At 33.1% G+C, this 26,023-nt stretch overlaps 1 protein-coding gene across 9 annotated transcripts; it reads right to left on the bottom strand.

Annotated features, from left to right (window-relative positions):
• Positions 1-221: 221 nt before the first annotated feature.
• Positions 222-25,605, bottom strand: LOC127878013 (golgin subfamily A member 4-like). Of its 9 annotated transcripts, XM_052424378.1 has the most exons (22): positions 25,173-25,306; positions 24,980-25,049; positions 24,325-24,749; positions 21,772-21,903; positions 21,249-21,340; positions 20,842-20,923; positions 18,033-18,188; positions 16,968-17,114; positions 16,285-16,431; positions 10,336-10,491; positions 10,000-10,146; positions 9,485-9,640; positions 9,180-9,326; positions 7,856-7,993; positions 6,720-6,866; positions 6,335-6,490; positions 6,050-6,196; positions 3,797-3,879; positions 2,930-3,101; positions 2,559-2,639; positions 2,153-2,239; positions 222-1,826 (listed from the first exon to the last, which is right to left on the bottom strand). In XM_052424378.1, the coding sequence occupies exons 4-22, from the start codon at positions 21,880-21,882 to the stop codon at positions 1,329-1,331; spliced, it is 2,850 nt and encodes a 949-aa protein (XP_052280338.1). In that variant the 5' UTR covers positions 21,883-21,903; positions 24,325-24,749; positions 24,980-25,049; positions 25,173-25,306; the 3' UTR covers positions 222-1,328. The 9 variants fall into 9 exon arrangements, with proteins under 9 accessions (XP_052280338.1, XP_052280341.1, XP_052280343.1 ...); XM_052424381.1 differs by lacking the exons at positions 24,325-24,749; positions 25,173-25,306 and adding an exon at positions 25,552-25,605; XM_052424383.1 differs by lacking the exon at positions 24,325-24,749 and having other exon boundaries at positions 10,000-10,140; positions 25,173-25,307.
• Between the last annotated feature and the right edge of the window lie 418 nt (positions 25,606-26,023).

The following is a 26,023-nucleotide window of genomic DNA, read 5'->3' as shown; positions in this document are numbered from 1 at the left end:
AGTTAAATGTGTATTCTTGGACATAACAACGAAAACTACATTTACATCGGCAATGTTTCGACAAAATACTGGCTAGACTTAGCTCCCTGTAGTTATCTATTTCATATTTATGTATTATTTACACAATTGTCTCATAGAATCGGTCCTTCTGATTGGTTGCTATGATTTATTATTATGCGTGTCTGCTTGTTCTAAACAAAGTAGAAAATCGAAACTCTTGCTCATGTTGTTCTTTAAATATGTTTATGTCTTATTCAAAAGTAAGCGGCATATAAAACATTTGATAAAGATACTTTTAAACCATATACAAACTAGCATAATTGTGTGTTGCGTAATTACATATCATAGCATCACCCTAGAATAAAGATGACTTACTTACCAATGAACTTCGTAAATAATAAGAATGATCGTGATCATAGACATGGATAATTATCAATTAAATGACAACTTCTGAAAAATCATTAACTTTCCAGCACTTCTTGAAGGTTTTTCGTTATATTTAAAGGCACAATACTATGGGGAGGACCTATACTGTGAGAGTAAGGGATAATTCATCACATCTTTCTTGTGAAACACAGAAAATTATCAATAATTATGTATGTATTTACGTATTACAACATGCAACTTCTGTTTTATAGCATACTTTAAATAAATACATGCGATGTTGGCACTTTATAAGACGTGAACGTTATACGATATGTGTACACACTTTGAAAATAGTGTATAGGCTATCTGTAATTTTCAAGTTTTTGTTCTTATCTTTACATATTGCGTGTATGTAGTAATTCATATGATTACTTGTTGGGACCATTAGTTGATGGACATCTCTTTAAGCCTCAAAAAATTATTGAATGCGTAATGTGCATTGTTGTATTCATCATCAAATGTCCTGAATTACACGAATTACATGACTAATTAACATATATACGTACACGAGAAAATCACTCATTAATTATCAATATGGAAATACATAAACAAAAGTATAAAATGCACAAACAAATGATTAAAAAAGCAAATTATTTGGAATGAAAAAACACACACTCAAATATTGTTTAGTAAGACGGCATGAATTTGTGATAGCACACTCGTAACAAAATGCAAATTAAAAATATATTAATAAAAACATATCGAATGAATGTCCACACGTTTGTATGTTACATACGCATCGTGCTGCGCATAATGCTTAAACAATGCATACACTATCATTTACCGACTCTCTGTTATCAGTTTCAACCATTTTGGTTTGTAAATGAGATGCAAATGCGCGCACCGGATCTGCAATTGTTTGTTATGTCGTTGTAAAGAAATTGTCGACTGCTGGCAACATACTACAACCGTTTTGCCCCCCCATTGGTGTCGTTTGGTTCTGCCTCCGTATAAACGTTGTATTGAACTCCTGAAGTGAACGAAAGACCGGCTAGAGCTGCGTTTAACACTTCATATCGTGGCATATTTCCTTCCAATCCATCTTCATCAGAGGAACAACCCTCTTCTTTGTCTGAAGTTTCCTGGTAAACATCTATTGGAGGAAGACTAGTGGCTTGTGTGAGAATTGCCGACTGGTAACATTTGGCAACCCCTTTTGCTAGCACGGTTTCGTCGTAGATGAGGGCAGGCCATACAACATACTCGACTTTGTCACCCTCCTCGGTAAACGTCTCATATACGTTTCTGTTAAAATCTCCACCTTTAATCGTGCGTGTCTCGATTTGTGGCCATTGCACGTTCAGCAGCCAAAAGATTCGAATACACTCTCGGACGAATACAGGAGATGCATATGCAAGCTTTTGTAGTTGAAAACCAGGATTTAATGTTTTCATGAATACCTAAAATGTTGTATTATATATGTGTAAATATAAAATTATAATAACTATCTGATTGTTTGGTAATCACGTGGCAGCGTGCGAACACAAGTAGCCTTAAGGACAAATTAACCCCGTAAATTGTATTTGTTGTTTCCAAACACACATAATTAAGTTGTATGTTTCTTTTCACCAATGCGTTTCCTATCAAAATATTGTTTTGGAATGTTGAATACGAAAAGTCTTCAGCATTAAGCTTGTGTATTCCAGCGTAATTTACTATTAAAAGCGTATTATACTTAATGATGTGACGTCAGCTTATTGTAAGCGTTGTAATCATATGCTTTTACCTGAACAAGCAAACCTAAGGCGAGTTCCGATGTACCAGAAGTTATCATTTGAATAATTCGTGCCTCGTCGAAAACGTCCGCTTTTAACTGAGAAATTAATCGATAAATAACGAAATAAATATTAATTTTTTAAAGCTATAATATTGTCTAATAAAATAATTATATATTTCAAAACTTCCATAGATTAATCTAATTCGTTAATATTTTGTCATCAACAAATATAGCCCTTTAGATTTAAAGTTTGGTTTGATACGTACAATGCAAATATGGCTCCAGATGCTTACTTCGCAAAGGGATACAATACGGATGTTAATAATTAGATAAGAGAAATGTGTTATTTAATAAAATATTGTGTTTTCATGTGATAAACATGTAACAAATCAAGACTGGAGTGTAGCATTCTTACATCAGCTGTTTCTCCTTCGAGCATTTCTTTAAAATGCCGCTTTATTTCTCCACACTCTGTTTTACAAAATGTATTGACCATCTGAAAGTAATTACAGGAACGTATTGTTTAACACAAAGACGCAGTTGTAATTTGCTACCATACAATAATTATTTTATATACTAGTGGTTATTTCGCGGTGTGTTTTTGTATTTTTGTGATAGAAAGAAATAGCATATCACCCATTGCTCTGATCTGTGTGAATAAAAACTATTCTGAAGAAAAGAACCTTCAAGCAAATTAATTATGAACCTGTTTTCTAACGAATGATGCTTCAAAATGAATTCTGATGAACTATACAAGAATAATATATACATATATTAAATATTTACCTCAACACACTCTATAATTTTAATGACAGCGTTTTTCACGTTTCCAGCGAATGTCAGGTTTTTGGCTGTTTCAAAAGTGCGAGACCAAACGTTTATATAAAGGTTCTTGTACAGTTCAGCGATGGCTCTGGGATCAAGATACGTGCTCAAGCGCGCCTCGTCCTTCAAAACTCTGTGTAGGATACCCACAGATGCAATGTTACATATTTACCAGAAGTTCATCACACAAAACAATGACCAAAACACGTATCGGGGCTTTGAATATTAGTGTATATATAACTATAGGCATACACAAAACCATGCCCATTTTCTTTTGGATAATATTAAAAAGCGACACTCACTCTCACAAATTTTATGATTTTACAAAACAGGACCATGAAAAGAGCTCATTAAATTGATAAAAAATATATACACATTTTCGCATTGTACATTTGTTTTGGGCAAACACCGCAAATATGATAAAACAAGGTATGCTAACTATGTAAAATTGTTGTTTTACAAAGAAAGAACCATTAGATAGCACGACTAATGATTCGATTTTATAACTGTTCTATTTAAATCATATTGATTTTAGGTTAGAGTTTATTGACACATGTTAAGTTTGCGATTTATGAAAGGTTAAGTTTCATATTCGTCTTAACCTATTTTATTCAAATGCTTTACATTTAACATGCGAATGCGATGTTGTGAGTTTAATGTGTCTTATGGTATACATTGCACTGTAATTTATTGAGTGAGCGTCAATTTGCCTTTTATAAATAAAACTGGCAGTTGGCAGGTTTTGCCTCCTGATATATTTTCTTCACAGTCATTACTTCTATATATACAATCATAAAAGCCTAGACACAAATTGAAAAAAACACTCACGATGACAATTCATTTCTGAGTTGTTCATTTTCGTGTGCATAGGTTTCGGTATAGTGCAAATCTTTTTCTTTCATTTGCTGCTCCTGTAAAATAAATAATTTAGAAGAAGTTGTTATTAGGGTAAATTAAAACAAACATTATAAATTTGATAAGAAGGAAATCCATGGAATGTCTCCAAAAATGGTTCGTAACAAGTAAAATTTTGCGTTTACGCGATCTACGAAACATGACTAAATAGTAGGTACACCTATATGTTTTCGCTTTTCTGGCAAAATATGCACTTTGAGACTTTTCTATTGCAACTCGTAATCAAATCAATATAGCTCCCTTATTTCAGAACGGATTTTGTTTAAATTTCTACTCAGATGTATTCAACAAAGATCTAATACTTAATGTAAATAGAATTGAAATTGATCAACATTAATATATCAAACATAACAAATTTAAAACAAGAGCACCGAATAACGGGTGCCAATGCTCGGCTGCGGGTGCAGTTTTGAATAAATTTAAGCTTGTAAGAATTTTTCTTTTAGAGGTCACAGTGACATTGACCTTTTACATAGTGACCCAGAAATGGGTGTGGCGTGTAGAACTCATCAAGGTGCATCTACATATGAAGTTTCAAAGTTGTAGGTGGAAGTACTTTGATTTTAGAGCCAAATGTCAAGGTTTTAGCACGACGCGGACGGCAGACGAGCTGGCTATGACAATACCTCGGGTTTTCTCCGAAAACAGCCGATTTAAAAATCACTTAGTAAAATTCTCAAAATCGTACAACGTAAAATAATAATGTGAAAAGTAAAACGCATTAACTTACAGTATGACCGGATTGCAAGATTGCGCTTCTCAATATTTATACGAGCCATATTTTTTTTATTTATATTGTTTTGCTGGGGAAAAAAAACTCACCTAGAATGATGAAATTGATAAGAAATTGGAATTAAATAGCTGTGTACTACATTTCATGACTTCTCATACGCAAAAGTTTTCAAACTTATATATCTCAGTAATTAGTAAGTATTTGGATTTAAAAGTGTATATGTTATCATTAGTCTAAAGTATGTGCAAGCAAACCATAAATCATTCATCTGTGACGATCGGATGCTTTAACAAGAGGGAAAGTAGCCTGCAACATTAAAATTGCGCGGTTGCGCTCCTGAATTTTTATACGAGACATTTTGATTTAATTTTTTTTTTTTTGTTTTCCTGCTGTATCAACCCACCGTTAATGAAGAAATTGAAATACAATTATAATCATATCGCGTTTATCCATTTCCCCGTGCAAAAAGATGAAACCACGCATAACCAACGTGCAAAAGCGCCCGATTGTCTAAGATGAATGATTTTATCGTTATCTTTTTTCACAGAATAGTCAAATAATTACATGTGCAATTTTGAATCAAAATCTTAACTCAGTACTGAGATATTGAAGTTTAAAAAAGGTTGCGTTAGAAAAGTCTTCAGGTCTATAAGTCTTAATCGAAGTTGTTCTTCCTAAAAATCTTTCTCCTTATTTAGCTGCTCCAATTCATTTTGAAGTCTGTTGTGCTCTTTCTCTAAAGCAAGCATCTGTTTCGCCACATATACGCATTTAAATAATTGCTTAACCGACTAGGGTGTGAATTTATGTTGCAAAAACATATTTGACAAAGTTATCAGTCGGCGCTTTAAAAGTTAGCGTAGCATAGAAACAGGTCATGTTGATCGTATAATATAAACGGCTCACAAATATCAACTGTTAAAAATATATATGCACGACATGTAAAATTCAAAGAAACTAAATAGAGTTTTACCTTCACAATCAACATTAAGTGATATGTTTTCTCGACAGTACGCTGAATTATGTTTAAATCTAAAACAGGAATTTTATTAAAAAACTGGCCAACTTAAAGTTTTTTAGTGGGTATCGAGTGTCACTGTTGCCATACAATGTGAAGAAAGGTATAAGGTAAAGTATGGTGGCCGGCTTTGAAATGCATTTAAACGCGATGGGTCTTACTATCAAATAATGCCAACATACGTTATTCGTGTTGACAATCTCATGTTAACGCAAAATTTATGTTTTATATCGTTCCATATGATTCTTTGTATAGTATAAATCAAGATAATTCGAGTCAAATGATCTGTTAGTAACCATTTTAAAAGTTAAACCGATATTTGTTAATGCAAATGAATCTTAAACAAAATAAACCAAAGAGAAAATATTATATGTTATCATAAAATAAAATTGTAAATATTTTCCTGGTGTCTGACCTTGGTCTCAAACGATTCATGCTGATTATGTTTTTCTTTCATTAATTCTTGTAATTGGTTTCTTTGTTCTTCGGATGTGGACTCGATTGTTTGTAACTGTGCTCGCATCTGTTTCCTCTCTTTTTCAAACGAATCTAGTTGCTGTCTCTTAATAACAAATGAAATGAAAATAAAAAATCACCTTAATATGTTCTCCATAATTTCTTTGGTATTAAAAAAAATCACTAAAATAATTGTAAAACAACGAAACCATTATTTTCCCTGAGCATCATCAATCGACCGTACCTGGTCGAAAACTTGTTTTTCTAGGGCGTCTTTTTCTTGCCGTATACCTTCAATTTCAATATTAAGCTCTTCGTTCATCTGTCGCGTCATGTCTTGTTCTGACTGGAGTTTTCGATTTTCTTCTTCGATGACAATAACCTGTTGATCCACTGATGTCTATCATATAACACAAAAAACGAATTTACATAACAACAACGAAGTGTAACGAATACACACATGTTTACCTATCTATTGTGCTGAAAAATAACATGAATCAATATAAACAACGGGATCCCAATAATGTAGGTCAATGGTTGCAAGAACATGGTATTCGTAAATATAACCTTTTGTTATTATTACGTGTTTCTAAAAATAAATATAAACGTAAATATACTATCGCCTCTACCTCAATGGAAACTTTTCTCTCCAACTCCTGTTTGTCGTTCGTTAATTCTCGGAGACGGTCATTCAGTTTTTTGTTTGTTGTTTCAATCTTTTCTAATTCTTTACCGAGGGCTTCCTTCTCCTTTTCTGACGAAATCAACTCCTGGCGCTTAATTAAAAAACTATTTTTAAACTTTCGTACAAATCCAAACGAAGGAATACTTTTAATTACATTGTTCGTGTTTGTATAGAATGTATTGAAGTATTTATGTAAATGTCATTTGTTGTCAATTTTAAAGCAATTAAAACCTTTACGCATGTGAATGTTTTATTGGATGCGGAATCCAATAAACAAACCTGGGAAGCAACAAGTTCATCTAATGTGATGCTTTTCTTCCGAAATATTGACTTTTTCACTCTGCACTTAATGACTTTTCTAACGCAATATTTTACAAACTTAAATATCTCAGAAATCAGTATACTAGTATATTTTAACAAGTGGGGAAGGTAGCCTGCCGCATGACGATTGCGCACCTGAATTTTTTATACGAGACGTTTTGATTTATAAATTTATTTTATGTCTTCCTGGTGTATCAAACCACCTTAAATTAAGAAATTCAATTTTTTTTTTTTTTATCATATCAAGTTAAACCATTTCCACGTGCAAAAATATGAAACCACACCTACTCAACATGCAAAAGCGCCCGATTGTCTAGCAATTTTTGAATCAAAATCTTAACTCAGTACTGAGATATTAAAGTTTAAAAAGTATTGCGTTAGAAAAGTCTCCAAGTGTATATGTGCCATATGTACCCTATGTAAATATGAGATGCAATATTGATAACTCAAAATTCTATGAGGTTAGTATAATAGAGCGACGTGAACATAATAATAGAACACTCAATATTTTGTTGCGTTAAACATGTTGTGAATTATAAAAAATATCAGTTTTCGATTTGTCATATATGAAAAAATGTTCATGTTAACAATAATTATGAGCTGTTTATTAAGTTCAGAAGTGTTCATTGCAGGTTAAACACATCCACGATGCTTTGCATGTAATGGAAACGTTTGTATCGGTAATTGTATTACAAGATTTATACATTCTGTTTACATTTCATTTAATATTGACACGGATTAAGTATTCATAACCTTTACCAGGGTGGCAATAATATTTTCCAAGGTATATTTTTCATCCGCACTTGCTCGAAGTTGTTCTTCCTGTAAATCTTTCTTCTTATTAAGCTGCTCCAATTCATTTTGAAGTCTGTTTTGCTCTTTCTCAAAAGCAAGCATCTGTTTCGAAACATATATGCATTTAAATCATTGTTTTCCCGACTAGGGTGGGAATTTATGTTGAAAGAACATATTTGATAAAGTTATCAGTTGGCGCTTTAAAAGTTAGCGTTGCATAAAAACAGGCCATGTTGATCGTACAATATAAACGGTTCACAAATATCGATTGTTAAAAACAATATACGCACGATATGTAACATTCAATATAAACAAAAAAGAGTTTTTACTTCACAATCAACATTAGGTAATACATATCTCGACAGTATTTTGTGTTATGTTTTAATCTGATACAGGAATTCTATTAAAAAACTGGCCAAATTCGAGTTTCTTAAAGTGTTATTTTAATGGATATCGAATGTCACTGTTGCCATACAATGTAAAAAATGGTATAAAGTAGAGAATTGTGGCCGGCATTGAAATGCATTTATATGCAATGGGTCATATTATGAAATTATGCCAGCAAACGCTATTCGTGTTGAAAATCTCATGTTAACGCAAAATTAATGGTTTATATCGTTCCACATGATTCTTTGTATAGTATAAATCAAGATAATTTGAGTTCGTCAAATGATCTACTAGTATTAGTAACCTTTGTTCCTTAAAAGTTCAACCGATAAATAGTAATGCAAATGACTCTGAAACAAAATAAACCAAAGTTAAAAAAATACCTGTTATCAAAAGTAAAATTGTAAATATTCGTGTGTCTGACCTTGCTATCAAACGATTCATGTAGATTATCTTTTTCTTTCATTAATATTTGTAGCTGGTTTCTTTGATCTTCTGATGTGGACTTAATCGTTTGTAACTGTGCTCGCATCTTTTGCCTCTCTTTTTCAAACTGTTGCCATACAATGTAAAAAATGGTATAAAGTAGAGAATTGTGGCCGGCATTGAAATGCATTTATATGCAATGGGTCATATTATGAAATTATGCCAGCAAACGCTATTCGTGTTGAAAATCTCATGTTAACGCAAAATTAATGGTTTATATCGTTCCACATGATTCTTTGTATAGTATAAATCAAGATAATTTGAGTTCGTCAAATGATCTACTAGTATTAGTAACCTTTGTTCCTTAAAAGTTCAACCGATAAATAGTAATGCAAATGACTCTGAAACAAAATAAACCAAAGTTAAAAAAATACCTGTTATCAAAAGTAAAATTGTAAATATTCGTGTGTCTGACCTTGCTATCAAACGATTCATGTAGATTATCTTTTTCTTTCATTAATATTTGTAGCTGGTTTCTTTGATCTTCTGATGTGGACTTAATCGTTTGTAACTGTGCTCGCATCTTTTGCCTCTCTTTTTCAAACGAATCTAGTTGCTGTCTCTTAAAACAATGAAAATAATCTTTCAGCAGCTTAAACTCTCAAATAAAATATGACCTTAATATGTTCCCCATACTTTATTTTGTATTAAAAAAATCACAAAAATAATCTTAGAACAACGAAACAATTATTGTCTTTGATGATCCCTAATCTACCTTACCTGGTTGAAGACTCGTTTTTCTAGGGCGTCTTTTTCTTGCTTAATACCTTTAATTTCATTATTAAGCTCTACGTTCTTCTCTTGCGTCATGTCTTGTTCTGAATGGAGTTTTTGCTTCTCTTCCTCGATCATATGAATCTGTTGATCCACTGATGTCTATCATATCATAAAAAACTAATTAACATACCAACAACGAAGTGCTACGAATACCCTAATATTTACCTATCTATTGTGTTGGAAATTAAACATGAATCAACTTAAACAACAGGGTCCCAATAATGTAAGTCAATGGTTGCAAGAACATGGCGTTCGTAAGTATAACCTTTTGTTATATACAGAATGTGACTAACCTATGATCTGCACTATTTGAACTTTGTCTATACTATATAGAAATGCAAAACACACATCATAAATATATATCAAGTCGCCATTTTCAGCATTGCACCACTGTGTCATAATTGTGATGCGAATTTCTCAAAACAAATCTTAACAAATATATATACTATCGTCTCTACCTCAATGGAAACTATTCTCTCCGTCTCCTCTTTGTCTTTCGTTAATTCTCGGAGACTGTCATTCAGTTTTTTGTTTGTTGTTTCAATCTTTTCTAATTCCTTACTGAGGGCTTCCTTCTCCTTTTCTGACGAATTCAACTCCTGTCGCTTAATTAAAAAACTGTTTTTAAACGAACGTAAACATCCAAACGAAGGAATACTGTGTAATAAAATGGTTCGTGTTTGTATAGAATACATTGCAGTATGTATGTAAAAATCATTTTTGGTAAATTATAAAGCAATAAACACCTAAACGCTTGTGAATGTTTTATTGGACGCGAAATGAGGTAAACAAACCTGGGTAGCGACAAGTTCATCCAATGTGATGCTTTTCTTCCGAAATATTGACATCTTTTCACTTTGCTCTTCATACTTTATCCTTAAATCTTCCAAATTGGTAAGCAAAGTCTTCCGTTCTTCTTCCAATTCGATCATTTCCTCAAGTTTCAGTTCCTATGAGAGTTCGAATAAATACATAAAATATTCAAACTTCCATATTTATTTATTTTTTGTTTTGTTATCACTTACAAACGCTTAAAATGCTAAACGTGTGTCTATTAGATGGTTTTATTTCAGAATACATTAGGCTTTAAGCCCATGAGTACACAAACATATAATACACAATGTAGTAAACCGTGGTCAATGACATACAGATATATATATATATATATATATATATATATATACTATTTTAGGCAATATAAGTTAACAATTTGTAACGAAAGAATTGGCAACTCTAAAGACATTCATATTCAAAATAAACAAATATTTTGAACATATATATATTAAGGTAATTATATAATATGCATATTGTAAAGTCTTATCGTATTCAAAATAAACTTGAATGTTCTAACAATGTGAAAACATATATTTTTTATTGATTGACAACACATAGACAGTAATATGTGGAGAGAGGCTATTGATAATATAATTCAGTTCTCAATTTAGCTGCGTTAAAAATAAATGTTGCAAGATTTTTAATTGTTTTAGCGTTGTCAGTTTGTAAAAGTTCGATAAATTTTATCATATTTGTGCGATTCCAATAATATCTACGTATATATTGTTTTCTAAGACTATTAAAAACTGGACATTCGAGTAAGAAATGGAACTCATCTTCAAGAACGTTACAGTGTTTACATTTTCTGTTTTCATACGGTGTCTTTTCAGGCTTGTGCCATCGCCCTGCTTCGACTTCAAGTCTGTGAGCAGATACTCGTAAACGCGTAAATTCGAATCTTAATTTTGAAATATTTACAACATTGAGATAAGGCTGAAATCTAAAAATTCCGTAAATGCAATAATTTTTACCCCTTGTCGTTTGTTGTAACTCGGTTATCCAATTCTGAACGTATATATCAGATGTGCGTTGTTTAACAATGGATATAAAACAATTAACGTCTCCAACTCCCTGAAAAAACCATGCATCACCAAAACCTAGTGTATTTAATAGATGTTTAACAGATTTTACCCAAGAATTGTTTTCGGGATACATTTCGAGATCATGTACTAGCATATTATAAACAATTTTAATATATTTAACATCATCAGATTGTAATATTTTTATCCAGTATTTTAAAACACAAACAATCCGTTTATTTATAAGAGGGTAACGCCCAAGTTCCCCGTAAATGAAATTATTCTGTGTTTGAGTTCGGACACCCAGCACCTGTTTACAATAACGTAGATGTATTCTTTCGATTTGGATGCTATTGTTTAATCCCCAAACTTCACAGCCATAATTTAAAATTGGTTCGATAAGTTTATCGAATAATTCAAGACTATGGCTAACTGAGATATTTGTAAATTTCACCAAATTTGATTTTAACTTAAAAAGTGCTTTTAGGGCCTGCCCCGAAAGCGCATCATATGTTGCTGAGAAAGATCCCCCCGTTGTGAATATTACTCCAAGATATGTAAATTTATTAACAATTTCTAGCTCATTTCCATGATATGTAAACTTCAAATGTTTTCTATTTTGTCCCCCTTTTTTAAAAATCATTATCTTTGTTTTATTGATATTTACACAGAGTTTCCATTTCGCACAATACTCATCTAACAAATCTAATCCATTTTGTAAACCAACTTCTGATTCCGCAAAGAGAACAATGTCGTCAGCATACAACAATAAAAACAATTTTAACATACCTAGGTCAACACCTTCAAATTTGTTTAGCATAAAGTGTTCCTCGATGTCGTTAAGATACATTGAAAATAAAAAAGGCGATAATGATTCCCCTTGCCTTACCCCTAAAAAGCATGTAAACGATTCATGACTAATTTCGTTATTATATTTTATTTTTGATTTAACAACATTATACATTGATCTGACTATATTCAAAATTTTACCTCTTATGCCTAGTTTTATTAGTTTGTACCATATAATATCTCTCACAACAAAATCAAATGCCTTTGTAAAATCAATGAATGCCGTATACAGTTTCTTCTTTTGGTTTAAAATATGAGTTATTATACCTTGCAAGACGAATATATTATCAACTGTTCCCATACCTTTCCGAAATCCGGCTTGGGCTTCTATGTAAACATTATATTTGTCCCCCCAAACACTTAATCGATTGTTAATAATTTTACTAAATAATTTTCCTATTGTGCTTAACAATGTAATTCCTCTGTAATTGGCCGTATCGTCTAAATCGCCTTTCTTATGTAAAGGGACAATTAACCCTTCGCTCCATGCCTCTGGAAAATAACTCAAGTTAAACATTTTATTAAAAAGTACAAACAAAACCTCCAAAAAGTGAGTTTCGGAAACACCATGTTTTAAAAACTCATTTAGTACATAATCCGGACCTGCCGACTTACCAGTTTTTAAACAAATGCATGCTTTTTTAATTTCTTCATGTGTAATCTCCATATTTAACTCTTCAAACATTACATGTAATTCGTCATTCAAGTAACGCTCATTAAAATAAACGATGTCTTCGTCTGGTTGATAAAAGTGTGAATCTGGATCATTTATTGATTTAAAATATCTTACAAAGTCATCTGTATGCAATTTGCTTGATTTAATTGGCTTAACTGATCCTTTTAACATACTCCAATATCTCTTTGCATCTAAATATCTATTTTGTTCTAGTATTTTTGTCTGCTCAGTATCATATTGATATTTATTTTTTCTAGCAAGGCATTTGTATAAACTACGTGCACTGGTCATACTTATTCTATTTTCGTCAGACTTGTCATTCCTATATATGTTCAATAATTTATAAAACTCTGATTTTGCTGATTGACACTCGTCATTAAACCATTTGTTATTTTGAACATGTTGATATTTTTCATTTTTGCCAGTTTTTATAGTTTTCTTAAATAATGGTGAACACACTTCATCAATAATGGAACAAAAATGTTCTAAACTTTGGTCTAGAGATGAGAAACAGTTAGTGGTATTAATATCATTGCATACCTTGTTTAAAGACTGTATAATACTATCAGTTTGGAGTGACTGTACATAAAGATCGGTTTTAGTTTTATCCCATTTATAAATGTATTTTGCATTATCACATTCATTTTGTAACAAAGCAGTTTTATCAACATCATCAGATGTATCTTCATTTGTGTAGGTATTTATAAAAAACTGTACTACACAGTGGTCCGATATTAAATTAGGATCAAAAACCTCAAACTTATCAACACATTTAAATAAAACAGGCGAACACATAACAAGATCGATAACACTAGACCCGTTACTGGTTATACAAGTAAATTTTCCAATCCTACTATCTACACCTACTCTACCATTCAACACTTTTAACCCAGTCATTTTACAAAACTCAAGTAAACAATAACCGTGCTCATTTACAACTTTATCTTGACTTAATCTTGGTAAAAAACTATCTGCGATATAATCGTCTGGTAATACATTAAATCGTTGTAAATCATTATTTTCAACATAATCGGCTTTAACGCCAATTCTTGAATTAAAATCTCCACAAACTATAAATCTGCAGTTATTATTATAAGTATGTTCGAACTGTATCATATCGTTTAAAACTTGATCAAATAAACTTTCGTTAATAAACATTTCCCTACTGCTTCCATGTGGCACATTATACGCCAAACAAAGTAAAACATCAATCCCGTTTTCAAACAAATAACCTTTAAGTTTTATCCACATAATACAATCATCTCTACTTTTCAAGAAATCAATACTGTTTTTCAAACGATCGGCAATATAAATCATTATTCCACCACTAGCCCGTTTTGTCCCTTTAAGATGTACAGTTCTACTTAGCATATAATAATGAAAACCCTCGACATCATATTTATACAAAGAATTAGACCATGTTTCTGTAAATAATAGTATTTCGTTTTCGGCAAAAACTGTTTTCATTTCACCTGATAATAATTTGTTATAACGTTTCCCGATAAGTCCCTGCACATTCAATAAACACATTTTAATGCCCGTGCTCTCTCCGTTACTGTCCTATTTCGTGACCGGTACGTCGATCTGCTCTAAACCCGATGTCCCCGTGCTATTTTTAATTGTGTCAAAGTTTTGGGATACACCTCTGCGCTGGTTCACTGTTTGTCTGTCGCTGGTTATTTTGTTCGGTTGTGATTGTGCCATTTTAGCACGTTTTGTTTTTAAATGTTTCACACTATTTGATGTATCGGTTTTTCTGCTCTCGATCGTCTTGGTAGAGATTTGTGATTTGTTGATTAGAGACGCTTTTCTAGACACGCTCTGGTGAGTTTCGTTTACAGGTACGCGTACTGACTCACTCTGCTCTATACGGTCCGCGCTATTTGTCCTACTTCTAGGTTTGTTTACATTTTCGTGGGCGTTGCCCACGATTGGCTGTATGCTTTTTTCTTGTGTTTTCAGAAATACATCCTCATCTGCAGCCTCCTGATCATTGCCATCATTACTGTCACTCTCGCTGCTGCTGTTAATAACAGTCTCATTGGAGTACACCCTCGCGCTTTGGGTCGGCTTAGTATCAGGGCACCTCTTCAGCCTGTCAACCCCTAGCACATTAAACCACTCTGGGAATTTGTTTTCTATAGATCTGTCATTTATAAACAATTCAGCAGGGTACTTAATTTTCACTCTTTGATTTGACATTCGTGCATATTCGGCCTCTTTTGATTGATATAGCTCCTTTCGAGCTCTTGCAATTTCTTTTGGGTATTGACGGTCTAGTCCAAAGTGGGTGCGTTTTAACTTGTATGCGTTCGAAAGTATGGTTTCAGTATCTATGTAGTCTCGGAAGCGCGCTATCATTGGTCTCTTTTGGTCATTTGTGTTTGGGAATTTTCTACCTAATCGATGTGCTCGATCGATCATCATATCGCTGGTGTCAATTTCTAGCTCATTTTCGAGGAATTTCAAAACAAGGTTCCTGTCATTGTATGGTAGCCGCTCGGAGAGTCCATATATTATAATATTGTTTCGCATATCTCTCGCGTCTCTGTCTATTGAGTGGTAACACATAGAACGGGTCATTTCAACTTGCCAATCCATAGTTTGCTCAAGGGCATATACTCGTGCATCTATCAGTTTATAATTGCTGTTTACCTTGATTATGTCATTTCTACATTCAGATATTGTGTCTTCTATCACGTTCATTTTTTCGAACATGCAAACTAATTTACTATCTATGTCCATGTTTGCAAACGTATCCATATTGCTACTACTCACTTTTTTACGTTTCGTTCTTCGTTGCACAGTTTGAAATCCACCGTTTTCACTCAGTCCTTGCCCGCCATTGTTCATTTGTTTAAACCGATTCTGCACAGGTATTGCGTACTCCGTTGTAGTTAGTATGTCCGACTCATCCATTGAACTTTGTGGTAATTCCTCGTATACTTCCTTCATCATATATACCTTCATGCTAGAAAGATTGTAATAAACAGTCATTGTACACAGTGTTTTATAAGTAGAACTGCTAATGGCGCCTGTGAAATATATCCACTCCCTTCCGGCACGCATGCTATTTTGTCAGACGACATTAGAAGTTTACCTTTAAAAACTGGTTTCAAGAATGTTTCCTACCAATTAAGATTCATATTGATATGTCATATTTTATTCCAGATAGGCCTTTTACACAATTTCACCACGAACCTTTACTTGGGCAAAAATTGTACAATTTTGAAAGCAAGTAATTTGTGTTTAAGTACTGCACTTCTAGTCAATTAGACCTACCGACATATCAAGTTCAAAAAGTTGAAACATCTTCATAATTGTCAAAATATTATCGAAATACAATTTTAGTTTAAACATTAAACCTGATTTAAAGATTTCTCCACCAGAAGAGAGTTGTCTTTGTTTAATTGGAAAATCTCGTCCGCCTGGATTTGAATTGTTGTGTGCACACTTACCAATTCTGTGCGCAAGTTTTGTATCTCTTCGTCAGATGATTGTATTTGCATAAGCTAAAATATTGATACAATTAAACAATAAATACCCATTTAGATTTAAAATATGTTTTGCATGCATATCTTTAACAACAAATTTATGTTGTAAATAATCACGCTTACGACATTATTTATCATTTAAAAAAACTGACAAATGTGAAATGTACGGTCTGTTGTTAAAGTTTCATTAACACATCGCTAAGATAAACAAACCTATGATACGATGTAACTGTCGACATGTTAAGGCGATAGCATTTAAGTGAAGACAATCCCGGTTAATATACCAGTGGTGCTAACATTTTCGTTTAATCAAGTAAGTCATTTGGTGACAAACTTTTAAGAACGGAACATACGTAAACGAGTTCCTTTAAAAGTTGAATGAGGATGTATTCATTCCGATGTAAATATTTAAATGAAGAGGTAATGGCTTTCAACGAATCTTATTATTGATATTTTAATTATCAAAACATTAAAAGATAGATCTTTATTGATAATAATAAGTCGTTTTCGTTTTTTATTCGTATGGCATAATTTGATATGTGCACTCAGAATACCTGTGCCGACATATTTGCCTCAAGTGTATAATTGTCGTTCATCAATGACTTTAGTCTCTCATCCTGTTTTGCTGTTTTTGTTTGTAGTTGTTCAACCTGTGAGTGGAAAGCCTCCCGCTCCTCTTCCAACACAAGAATCCGCTCTTTCTGTTAAAATTAGCTGAGTATTATTTTATGTTATGATATGCAAAACAATATGAGTGCGTTTTTGTCATATAAACGGTTTGAAACTGTTATGTTGGGTGATAATTGAATATATACTATTCACGATTACAAATTAAACCCGTCCTCTCTTACTTAGATGAAAGCAATAATCAACCTAAATTGAGCACTTATGAACTAACAAAGACATCGTTTGAAATTATGTATTTTCCTTTAGATATTCATATTAATATATGTATGTTGCACCAACAGCGTCGGCTAGTTGTCAACACACGATATCATGCTTTTGTTTCGATCGTCACAAGAAGTTAATTTACGAATGCTGAATTTACATTTTCAGTATTATCACCCACATTTTTTAAATAACGATATGAAAATAACGTATGTGCAATTGATAAAAGGACGGTTTGCACTACTATTAATATAGTATTTGCACTTCTATACCACTCAGGCATGTTCGTATGGATCGGTCACCCATATGTGTATTACTCTTTTTTGTTTGCAATGACATGAGACAAAAAGTACGTTGTTTCTGTTTTAATGTATCGAATACATGAATAATTTATGTGTTTTTTACGTGATCAGAGGCAGTTACTTCAAGAGTCGCGTTGTCCTTTGTAAGTGTTCTTAGCATATCAGTATTTTCTTTAAAGGATGCTCTTTATGTTCGTATTTCAATATGTATTTCTTCTTTTTCTTGTTAATGCAAATTTACTGACTTAATTTTGAACAGTGAGAACATAGGTAGCAGCCTTTTTTATTTTAGTAAATTGTTCTATTTTTTAATTTACAAACAAGTGAATATTTAGTGTATAGTATTTCTGCTACACGACTAAATGTCTACCATAAAAACCCTTTTCTATATTTGATATTGTTACATATATATACGAAAATACGTTATACCTGTGTAGTAATATGATCGTCTAATTTACTTTTTTCTTCTTGTATTTCTGTCAGATGGTTATTCTGTTCTTCGTACATCTGTTTGACCTTTTCCAGGTATTTTATGAAATTTTCGTTTTCTTCTTCTAGCTCAGGAATCCGTTGAATCTTAGACCCCTGTATCATTCACCAACAATATAAAAACAACATGTTCGCAAATTTGTACTTAATCAATTTAAACAATAGCAGGTGTATATTCTTGTTGTTTATCAAGCTCGTTGTCAAGAATACCATGGTGAGCATGTGAGATATAATACTTTGAAACTGGCAGATTTTTGTTAAACTTGCCGTTTACACCAGCTTCATCATGCCCATTGTTTTAAGCACTGACATTTAACCTAGCGCAATACGCATAAAAACTACCTCAGGAATAACGATAAATCTAACTATTGACGGGGTTCTTTGAAATTGACCGTTGTGTTAGAACGTGAGCGCGATTCCCCAACTACTGAACATTTGTATTAGTTAAATTTTAAACTATATGAAACATTTTAACTAGAGGTATTCATAATCACTATCATGCCCTAATTGGCCGTTGCTTCAAAGATTGACCACCACCTTTCAGCAAACGACATTGGTATTTCATGTCGCCAAAAAATGACGAACATATGTGCAAGTTATATTAATTGATAAAGAATTACGTTACAGTCCGGACACGTCGATTGACCTCTAAACGTGGCCCCTATATTTCAACTTGGTACATGAGTTTTATGAACGACATTCAACATGTCTTCTCGGAGAAGCGGCAGTATTTTTCATCTGACATTTTACCTCCTCATTGAGGATATTACAACTGAGGATATGCATCCCGGGGGATATACATCTTGCACTGCCGCCGCAAGATTTTCTTTTGTGGAAACATTGTGTTTTTATATTACCTTAAAATATATTTAGTAATAGCCTGGACAAGAGCCAATGGACTGATGCCGAAACGGATATACATGTACATGTATACTGAAACGCTTTGAGATCTATATCGAACTAACATTAAGTGCACAAGAGCGTAGAAAGGTAGCAATAACTTTACCCATCAACTACTTACAATAATGTATGTATATGATTTCTGAAGTTCTTATTTGTAGAAATATTGTTCGTTGATTAACAAATTTAGATGATATAGTTCAACAATCTCCACCCAGAGTTGTCGTTCCTTGCTCTCACATACAACTTTGCGAAATGCTCAGCTTGCCATTTTGCCTATAATTTTGGTAAAACCGAACAAACGCTTTCAATGTATATTTGATTGAATATTTAAGATCGCATGCATTGAATTTAAACAAAAATAATTAAATTTACGATTTATCCGGCAAAAACTTGGTAGTATTAAAGGGATCTTTTCACGCTTTGGTAAATTGACAAAATTGAAAAAAGTTGTTTCAGATTCGCAAATTTTCGTTTTAGTTATGATATTTGTGAGGAAACAGTAATACTGAACATTTACCATGGTCTAATATAGCCATTATATGCATCTTTTGACGATTTTAAAACCTAAAAATTATAAAGCGTTGCAACGCGAAACGATTGAATAATTTGGAGAGTTCTGTTTTTGTCGTTAAATTTTGTGAAACTACGAAGATTGCTTATATAAGGTATAAAATACGTAAAATATGTGTACTCGGCGGAACAGCTCAGTAGGCTAAGGCGTTTTTTACTTCAGGACTCTGGAAGGACTCCAGGGGTCACTTTTTCGAAACCTGGACCGGGCAATGTTCTTTTCCTTTTTAAAATTTTATTCTTGATTTTTTACTGGAGCTGTTACGATCCAATGTTTACATTTATCGATATAAAGCATTTAATGAATAAGTTAAAAAATGCCAAAATCTGTGAAAAGGCCCCTTTAATGCATCTCCTTGGAACTATTTTTTGTCCATTTACGCACGCGGAATAATTCCGCACACTTCACAAATGTTAACAATTGAGCATAATTTTTATTGAGTGACGTTAGGCATTGCTTCGACGTATGTATGTATGTAGGTTTCTTAACATCAAACAACCATTTCAATTTTATAATAATGAATTAAGACTGATATAAGTTATCATGGTATGAGATGGTTTTCTTGAATGCAGTGAATGCAATGTTACCGTCGTGCAAGAGATTGTTTAGTATACTATAACCTCTATGATGAACGCTTGGAATGATCATGGCAATAAACGTAGTGACGTCACCATCTATGCATAGAACGCATCATTCTATACATAGATGGTGACGTCACTACGTTATTGTCAGCTCTATACTAAGACGCATCACATTCTCCTGGTTTGGGGAATTATGCTTCCGCCAAAGTAGTTCTGAGTAGGAATGAAAATGTTAGTAATGAAAGAAAAATCGTGTTTAGTGTGTGTTTAAAACGGAATGTTGTTTAAAGAAATGTTATTGAATAATGTTTAAATGTTATTTTGAATCTCTATTAGGACTGACAGCGATTATCAGAAGCATGAGTACATGACCTACTTTCGCTTTCACTTTTCACTCGTAAAAGAAGTGCTACCCACAATTGCTTTCGCGTTAGTACACAGGTCAGTAAGACCGGTGTGTAAACAATGTCGAACGCCACACAGAGGTAATGTAATGTAACCGTCGTGCAAGAGATTGATAGTTCAATAGTCTGTACGTGTCAATGGTATTGATTTCTTTGATAAGTGTTATTGACTTTAAGTCGCAGGAAGCACATTTTATTAGACGCAAGTCATCTTTTGATAAAGAATAAACTATAGAGAATCTTAAATTGGGTTTACATGTATTAATCAAAAAGAAGTAATACTGACTCACCTCTTTTTGGATAAGTTCGTTTTTTACCAGTTCAAGTTCATTTTCAACACGGGTAAACTCGTTGTACACAGTCTCTTGTCCGCTGTTTCGTTAAAATTATCTTTGAAATGTCAACATAAGTAACACAAGATACTTGATTCTAGTAGTTAGTGGACATATAGTGTTAATTTCAAATACAAACAGAAAACCATCGAAACATTGGTAAGCTTAATTATCAACGTAAATTCGCTTATATACACGAACAAAAACTGGTGTAACGTGTAAATAGTAAACAAAAAAGACGCATTAACATTTACATTAAGTTTACAGAACCGACAAATAATTAAATGCTGCTTGGTTATAAATAACAGAACAATATCACGGGTAGCTACGTTCATGCCAAACATAGTTACTTCACTTCATCTGACCTTGAGTTCAATGCAGCATTTTCTTCTTTTAGCTGCTCATTTTCAGCAAGTATTGGCTTGGTATTTACTTCATTTTCACATACAATTTGGTTCTGAAACATACAGATATAAAAAGTGAAATGAATTAATGCGCTTTTAAATAGTACATTCGGTATTCAATTTAATGAAATTGTGTTTAACACTATTTTAATTGGGAGCTACATTGTGTGATAATTGTTTATTCGTGTGTTTTAAGTATTGTAAAACGTTAAACAGGAATTGCGACGTTCACATCAAATAATAGACATTTTTTGAATCGCTTTCTTCTGTGCTGTTTTTTATTAAAATGTGCGCTTACAATTTGTACTTTCAATTTATGAATGCATGCTTTTGAATGGAAATTATACTTATGTTGTTTAAAAACAAATATGACTTTTAGCTGGAGTCTCTTTACTTACGTTGTATTAGACCGACATTAAACTTGTATTTCGTTAATACATGTATTATATTTATATATGCATCTCCGGTACCCGAGTAGCACTACCTGTTGCTCTTCGAATCGGCAGGCCAGACGGGCAATCTCCTCGTCACCGGAAATTATGTGATGCATGGGTGGTTCATCGGATAACGCCGCATCATCCGCTTGTGACGTCATATTGTATCTTTATGGTTTAAACTGAACAGCACATGTTCTTATTATCAAATAGTCGTTTATCCCTTTGCATATGTTGCACACAGAAAAACTGCGTATGGCATACACAAAATGTCTGGCCTCTGCTTAGATTGGCAGACCGCCTATATCATATGTAGGATAATGATCCAGATGGGATTAAAGACAAACACGTTTGATTCATAAGGGGCCATACATTTATTGCATTCTAGCACATAATCAAAAAATCATAGCATCGAACACTTTTTGTGTATTTTTCGTTAACCTTAAAGTTAAAACTTATGTTGCGTCACATTCGCAACCCAAACTTTAGAATATATGTGTTGAATGAACTTCAACAACCAATAATATAATTGCTAAACCATTCAACTGAAACTGATAGGTACCACTTATATTGGCAATATAAAACTCTCTTCTGTTATGTTTATCAAACTATGCCTGTACGTAATCTCAGGTTTAATAAACACAGGTTGAACATTCTTCTACCACACGGAAGACACGATCACTGTGTTTAAAAAAACAACTTTTTAATGATAATCAAACACCCCCGATAGTGTTGATGTATATGCTAACAAAAGCATTTTACAAACGCTCGCTGTTTGACATACTTATATTTGAATGCGTCTTTCCTGTGAAGAAGTATGTTTAAAAACTGTTAATGCCGCTATATACCCCTAATATACATTTATCGTTACATTTCACATTATAATCACACTTCAGTCGTTTATAAAGAACCTTATCTTGCCAACAAAATTGATTCAAAATACATGCTTTTCGTAAACCGTTAAAAGGCAGTCACACCTGTTTTATCCATGTGTGTGTGTATGTTGGTGTTGCGCATATGTGAGTTTGTGTCACACCGTTTGGCAATCGGTTACTTATCATAAATAAAAGACAGTTTATATGTATTTGACACTTATAACATTTATTATCCTGCTCATCCCAAGGGTACCTGCCGTTTGAAATAGATTACAATGTTATATAAAATAGGAAACCCCTCTTTTAGTCCTTAATAAATTTGCACGTCGAAAACTAAACGAGGGATAAAACACTGGCGTAGACAACAGAGTGGCACGTTTTGTTCCGTTGTTTGAATTTGTATAACAACAATAAAAATTCGTTCAAAATAAGACTGATCATGATTCATGAATCACTATTCATTATTGGACGTTGCAATATACAACGACTAAGCAACTGGTTCTCAAAGGTAAGTAAATCGTACCAAAGACTTACAAAGTTAAGAGGACGACATAACTTACTCTTGTGTTCGAAAAGACTAACCTCTGGTACAAACGAAAGGCTAACATAATTTCGTACAATATAAATAGGATGGATTTTGGAAAATGTTTTTCATATAGCCTGTATTCGTATTGATTGATTAACACTCTCTGAAAAGCATTTTCCAAAATCCATCCTATTTATATTTTCCGAAATAATGTTAGCCTTTCATGCATCGGCAATTTTGATCAATGAATAAACAGCATGTATTTAGATGGTTTATTTTTTCGTTACCACGAGTAAGTTGTCTCGGTCCCACCAGTTACTACGTCGTTCCCACGGCTACACAATATCGTAACAACGACTTACATCCTCATTACCACGACTTACTGAGTCCCCCACAATTTAATCATGGGGACACGTTTATAACTCATGGAACGAGTTGCTAAGTCGAGGTTACCCCCCGGGGGGGGGGTAACTTCCCAAATTTTTGGGTAGGGGTGTCCCGCTGAGACGTCCGAAATGTGACCCATTTTTATACCGGAACTCTGATAAAGCAGACCCATTTTCATACAAGATTTTTGAAAAGGCAGACCCATTTGTATACGACACCATTGAGAAAGTGGACCTATTTCAATACAATAATTTTGATAAACTTGACCCATTTCAATACTAGAATTTGATAAAGTGAACATTATTCATAATAGAATTTTAATCTCTATCATATCAATACAGTATACTTATTGAATTTGCTATTTCATGCTTATGTGTAAATTTCATATACATGTATGTATCATACAATGTTATAAAACTTGTTATACCCATTTATATACAATAATGTAATGTATCATACCCTTTGTGATACTGATACATGCAAATCTATATGCATTTATATACAAGCAAATTTTCTGATTTCAATACCCATATCTAAACTTAGATGTTCAAAACCATACCCATATCGATAATTTTAGTCGAAAAACACACCCCTATATACCCGTATATAGGGAGTTACCCCCCCCCCCCCCCCCCCCCCGGAGGTTAACATATACATACAATTAAGACTTTGTCTCATATTTGCCACCGTAGTAAAATTATATTTAACAAGTGAGTATACAATAAATTATAATCATTGATTACTGCAAATAGCGCTGTCACTAAAGCTAAATTTCAACGTCCACGTTATCTGATAAAATCATAAAATATACTTACGGCGGTTTTCCAACTGATATCTACTACACTAAGAAACATGCAGCTGCAAAATAAAGACTGCCTTCAACAGTCGGTAAAACTTCCTTAATAAATCTAATTAAGCGTTTTCAGAAAACGCGAGGCCTTGTTTTCCGTGAATAGCTCTACACGTACGATAAATGTCCTTCATTTAGCAATATTGATTTAAAACCCAGAAGTACTTAATTGTTATTGTCATAACGATGATTTGTTTAACAATATTTGCTTTTTTACATTAACTTAATCAATTTAATGTGCTTTGTACCTTTTTTGGATTATGCGTTTTATATGGTGCGACTTTCCCTTATTGTGTCGGGTTTTTCGGTGTAGCTGTTTAACGTCACTTTTGACCTTACCTGACCTTTCAGCGGCTAACCACGAATGAACACAGGTGGAAGTAACGTACCCTGGATAGTATATCAAATAAATATATAAAATCATGTTTAATGAGAGAAAAAATGAAAAAAAAGCGAAAAAAATCCCCACCCTCTGATATTAAAATCATAACAAGGTCATTAACTAAAGTTTTCATAGGCCTTTCTTCGCGGGCCGCAAAAATTTCAACAACAAAAAAAATAATCCAAAGCATCCCTTGGTCCTCTTATGGGCAATGGACAACCTTTCAAAAAAAGTTTACCTCAAAGAAATCCGTCCAGCCGTTCACTCACAGTCGGTCGATAACCACGCAATATTTCGAACCAAACGGTCTACAAGAATAAATGTGGGACAGACGTTCACACAATATTTTTGAGTTTTAATCGATAGCTCGCGTCCTATTCCTTTCAAACAACGAGGCATGTCACATAATGCATGCATATGCAACCACTTACCCCTAAAAACTAATTCCAAAAGTTAATATTTTCTTTGCAACAACTGTTTTAAGTCTAAATTTGATTTACTTAAAAACGAAAGTAGCCATCGCTCTTGAACCCGGCTTACCAGTGAATTACACTGACAGAGCCAGGCACAGAAATATCCAATCAACAACAACGACGTTTTAATAAATGTAAATAAATGAAAAATACTTATCATTCTGATTGTATTGGAATAAGTTTTTAGGGGTAAGTGGTTGCATATGCATGCATTATTTATCACGCTTCGTTGTTTTAAAGGAATAGGACGCGAGCTATCGATTAAAACTCAAATGACTAAATTAAATTAATTCACTATAACACAACTTAACACTGCACAATAACAGCTTTGCCTTACAAGAACACCCAGCTTTAAGATACAGAGTTGTAAATATTCTAAGGTACAAGTCCACTGTTTCGACCAAAGTCTATCTTGTCTAACAAGCAAATCAAATTTTAGCCATCTGCATTGCTGAACACACTCCCCAAATTTTAATCTTGTCATAATACCAAACGTATATGCTATGATATTAATTATCGAAAGTTTGAATTGTCTATTCTTCATGTAAGTCAGGTGAGTGTCATCATTTGTAAGTGCACCAGATAATGCTTTATCTCGGTGCTAATGTTGTGCACATGATCAATTGTGAAGGCAAAGAGGGCATGTATCAAGAGCTTGTCACAGTTACAAATGATGAATTCAGTGATATTTATACAAATTGTCTCATCCGAGTCCTGGGACTCGGTAACGTGCAAATCTATAAGTCCCCGAATTGAAAGAATAAGTCCAAATATTAAAGATATTATTTTTTGAGAAATTTCAATGCATG

Source organism: Dreissena polymorpha, chromosome 4 (genome assembly GCF_020536995.1).
Source record: "Dreissena polymorpha isolate Duluth1 chromosome 4, UMN_Dpol_1.0, whole genome shotgun sequence".
Taxonomy (NCBI): domain Eukaryota; kingdom Metazoa; phylum Mollusca; class Bivalvia; order Myida; family Dreissenidae; genus Dreissena; species Dreissena polymorpha.
The sequence above is the reverse complement of the archived record's forward strand: the minus strand, read 5'-3'. Positions and strand labels throughout refer to the sequence as shown.

Excerpts from the sequence above, each read along its gene's own strand:
- LOC127878013 (XM_052424381.1), bottom strand. The coding sequence starts at position 21,882 with ATGACGTCACAAGCGGATGATGCGGCGTTATCCGATGAACCACCCATG. Across the intron at positions 6,867-7,855 it reads AAAATATTATTGCCACCCTG|CGCCAGGAGTTGATTTCGTC; the intron begins GTAAAGGTTATG and ends TTTTTAATTAAG. Across the intron at positions 6,491-6,719 it reads AGAGAAAAGTTTCCATTGAG|ACATCAGTGGATCAACAGGT; the intron begins GTAGAGGCGATA and ends GTTATATGATAG.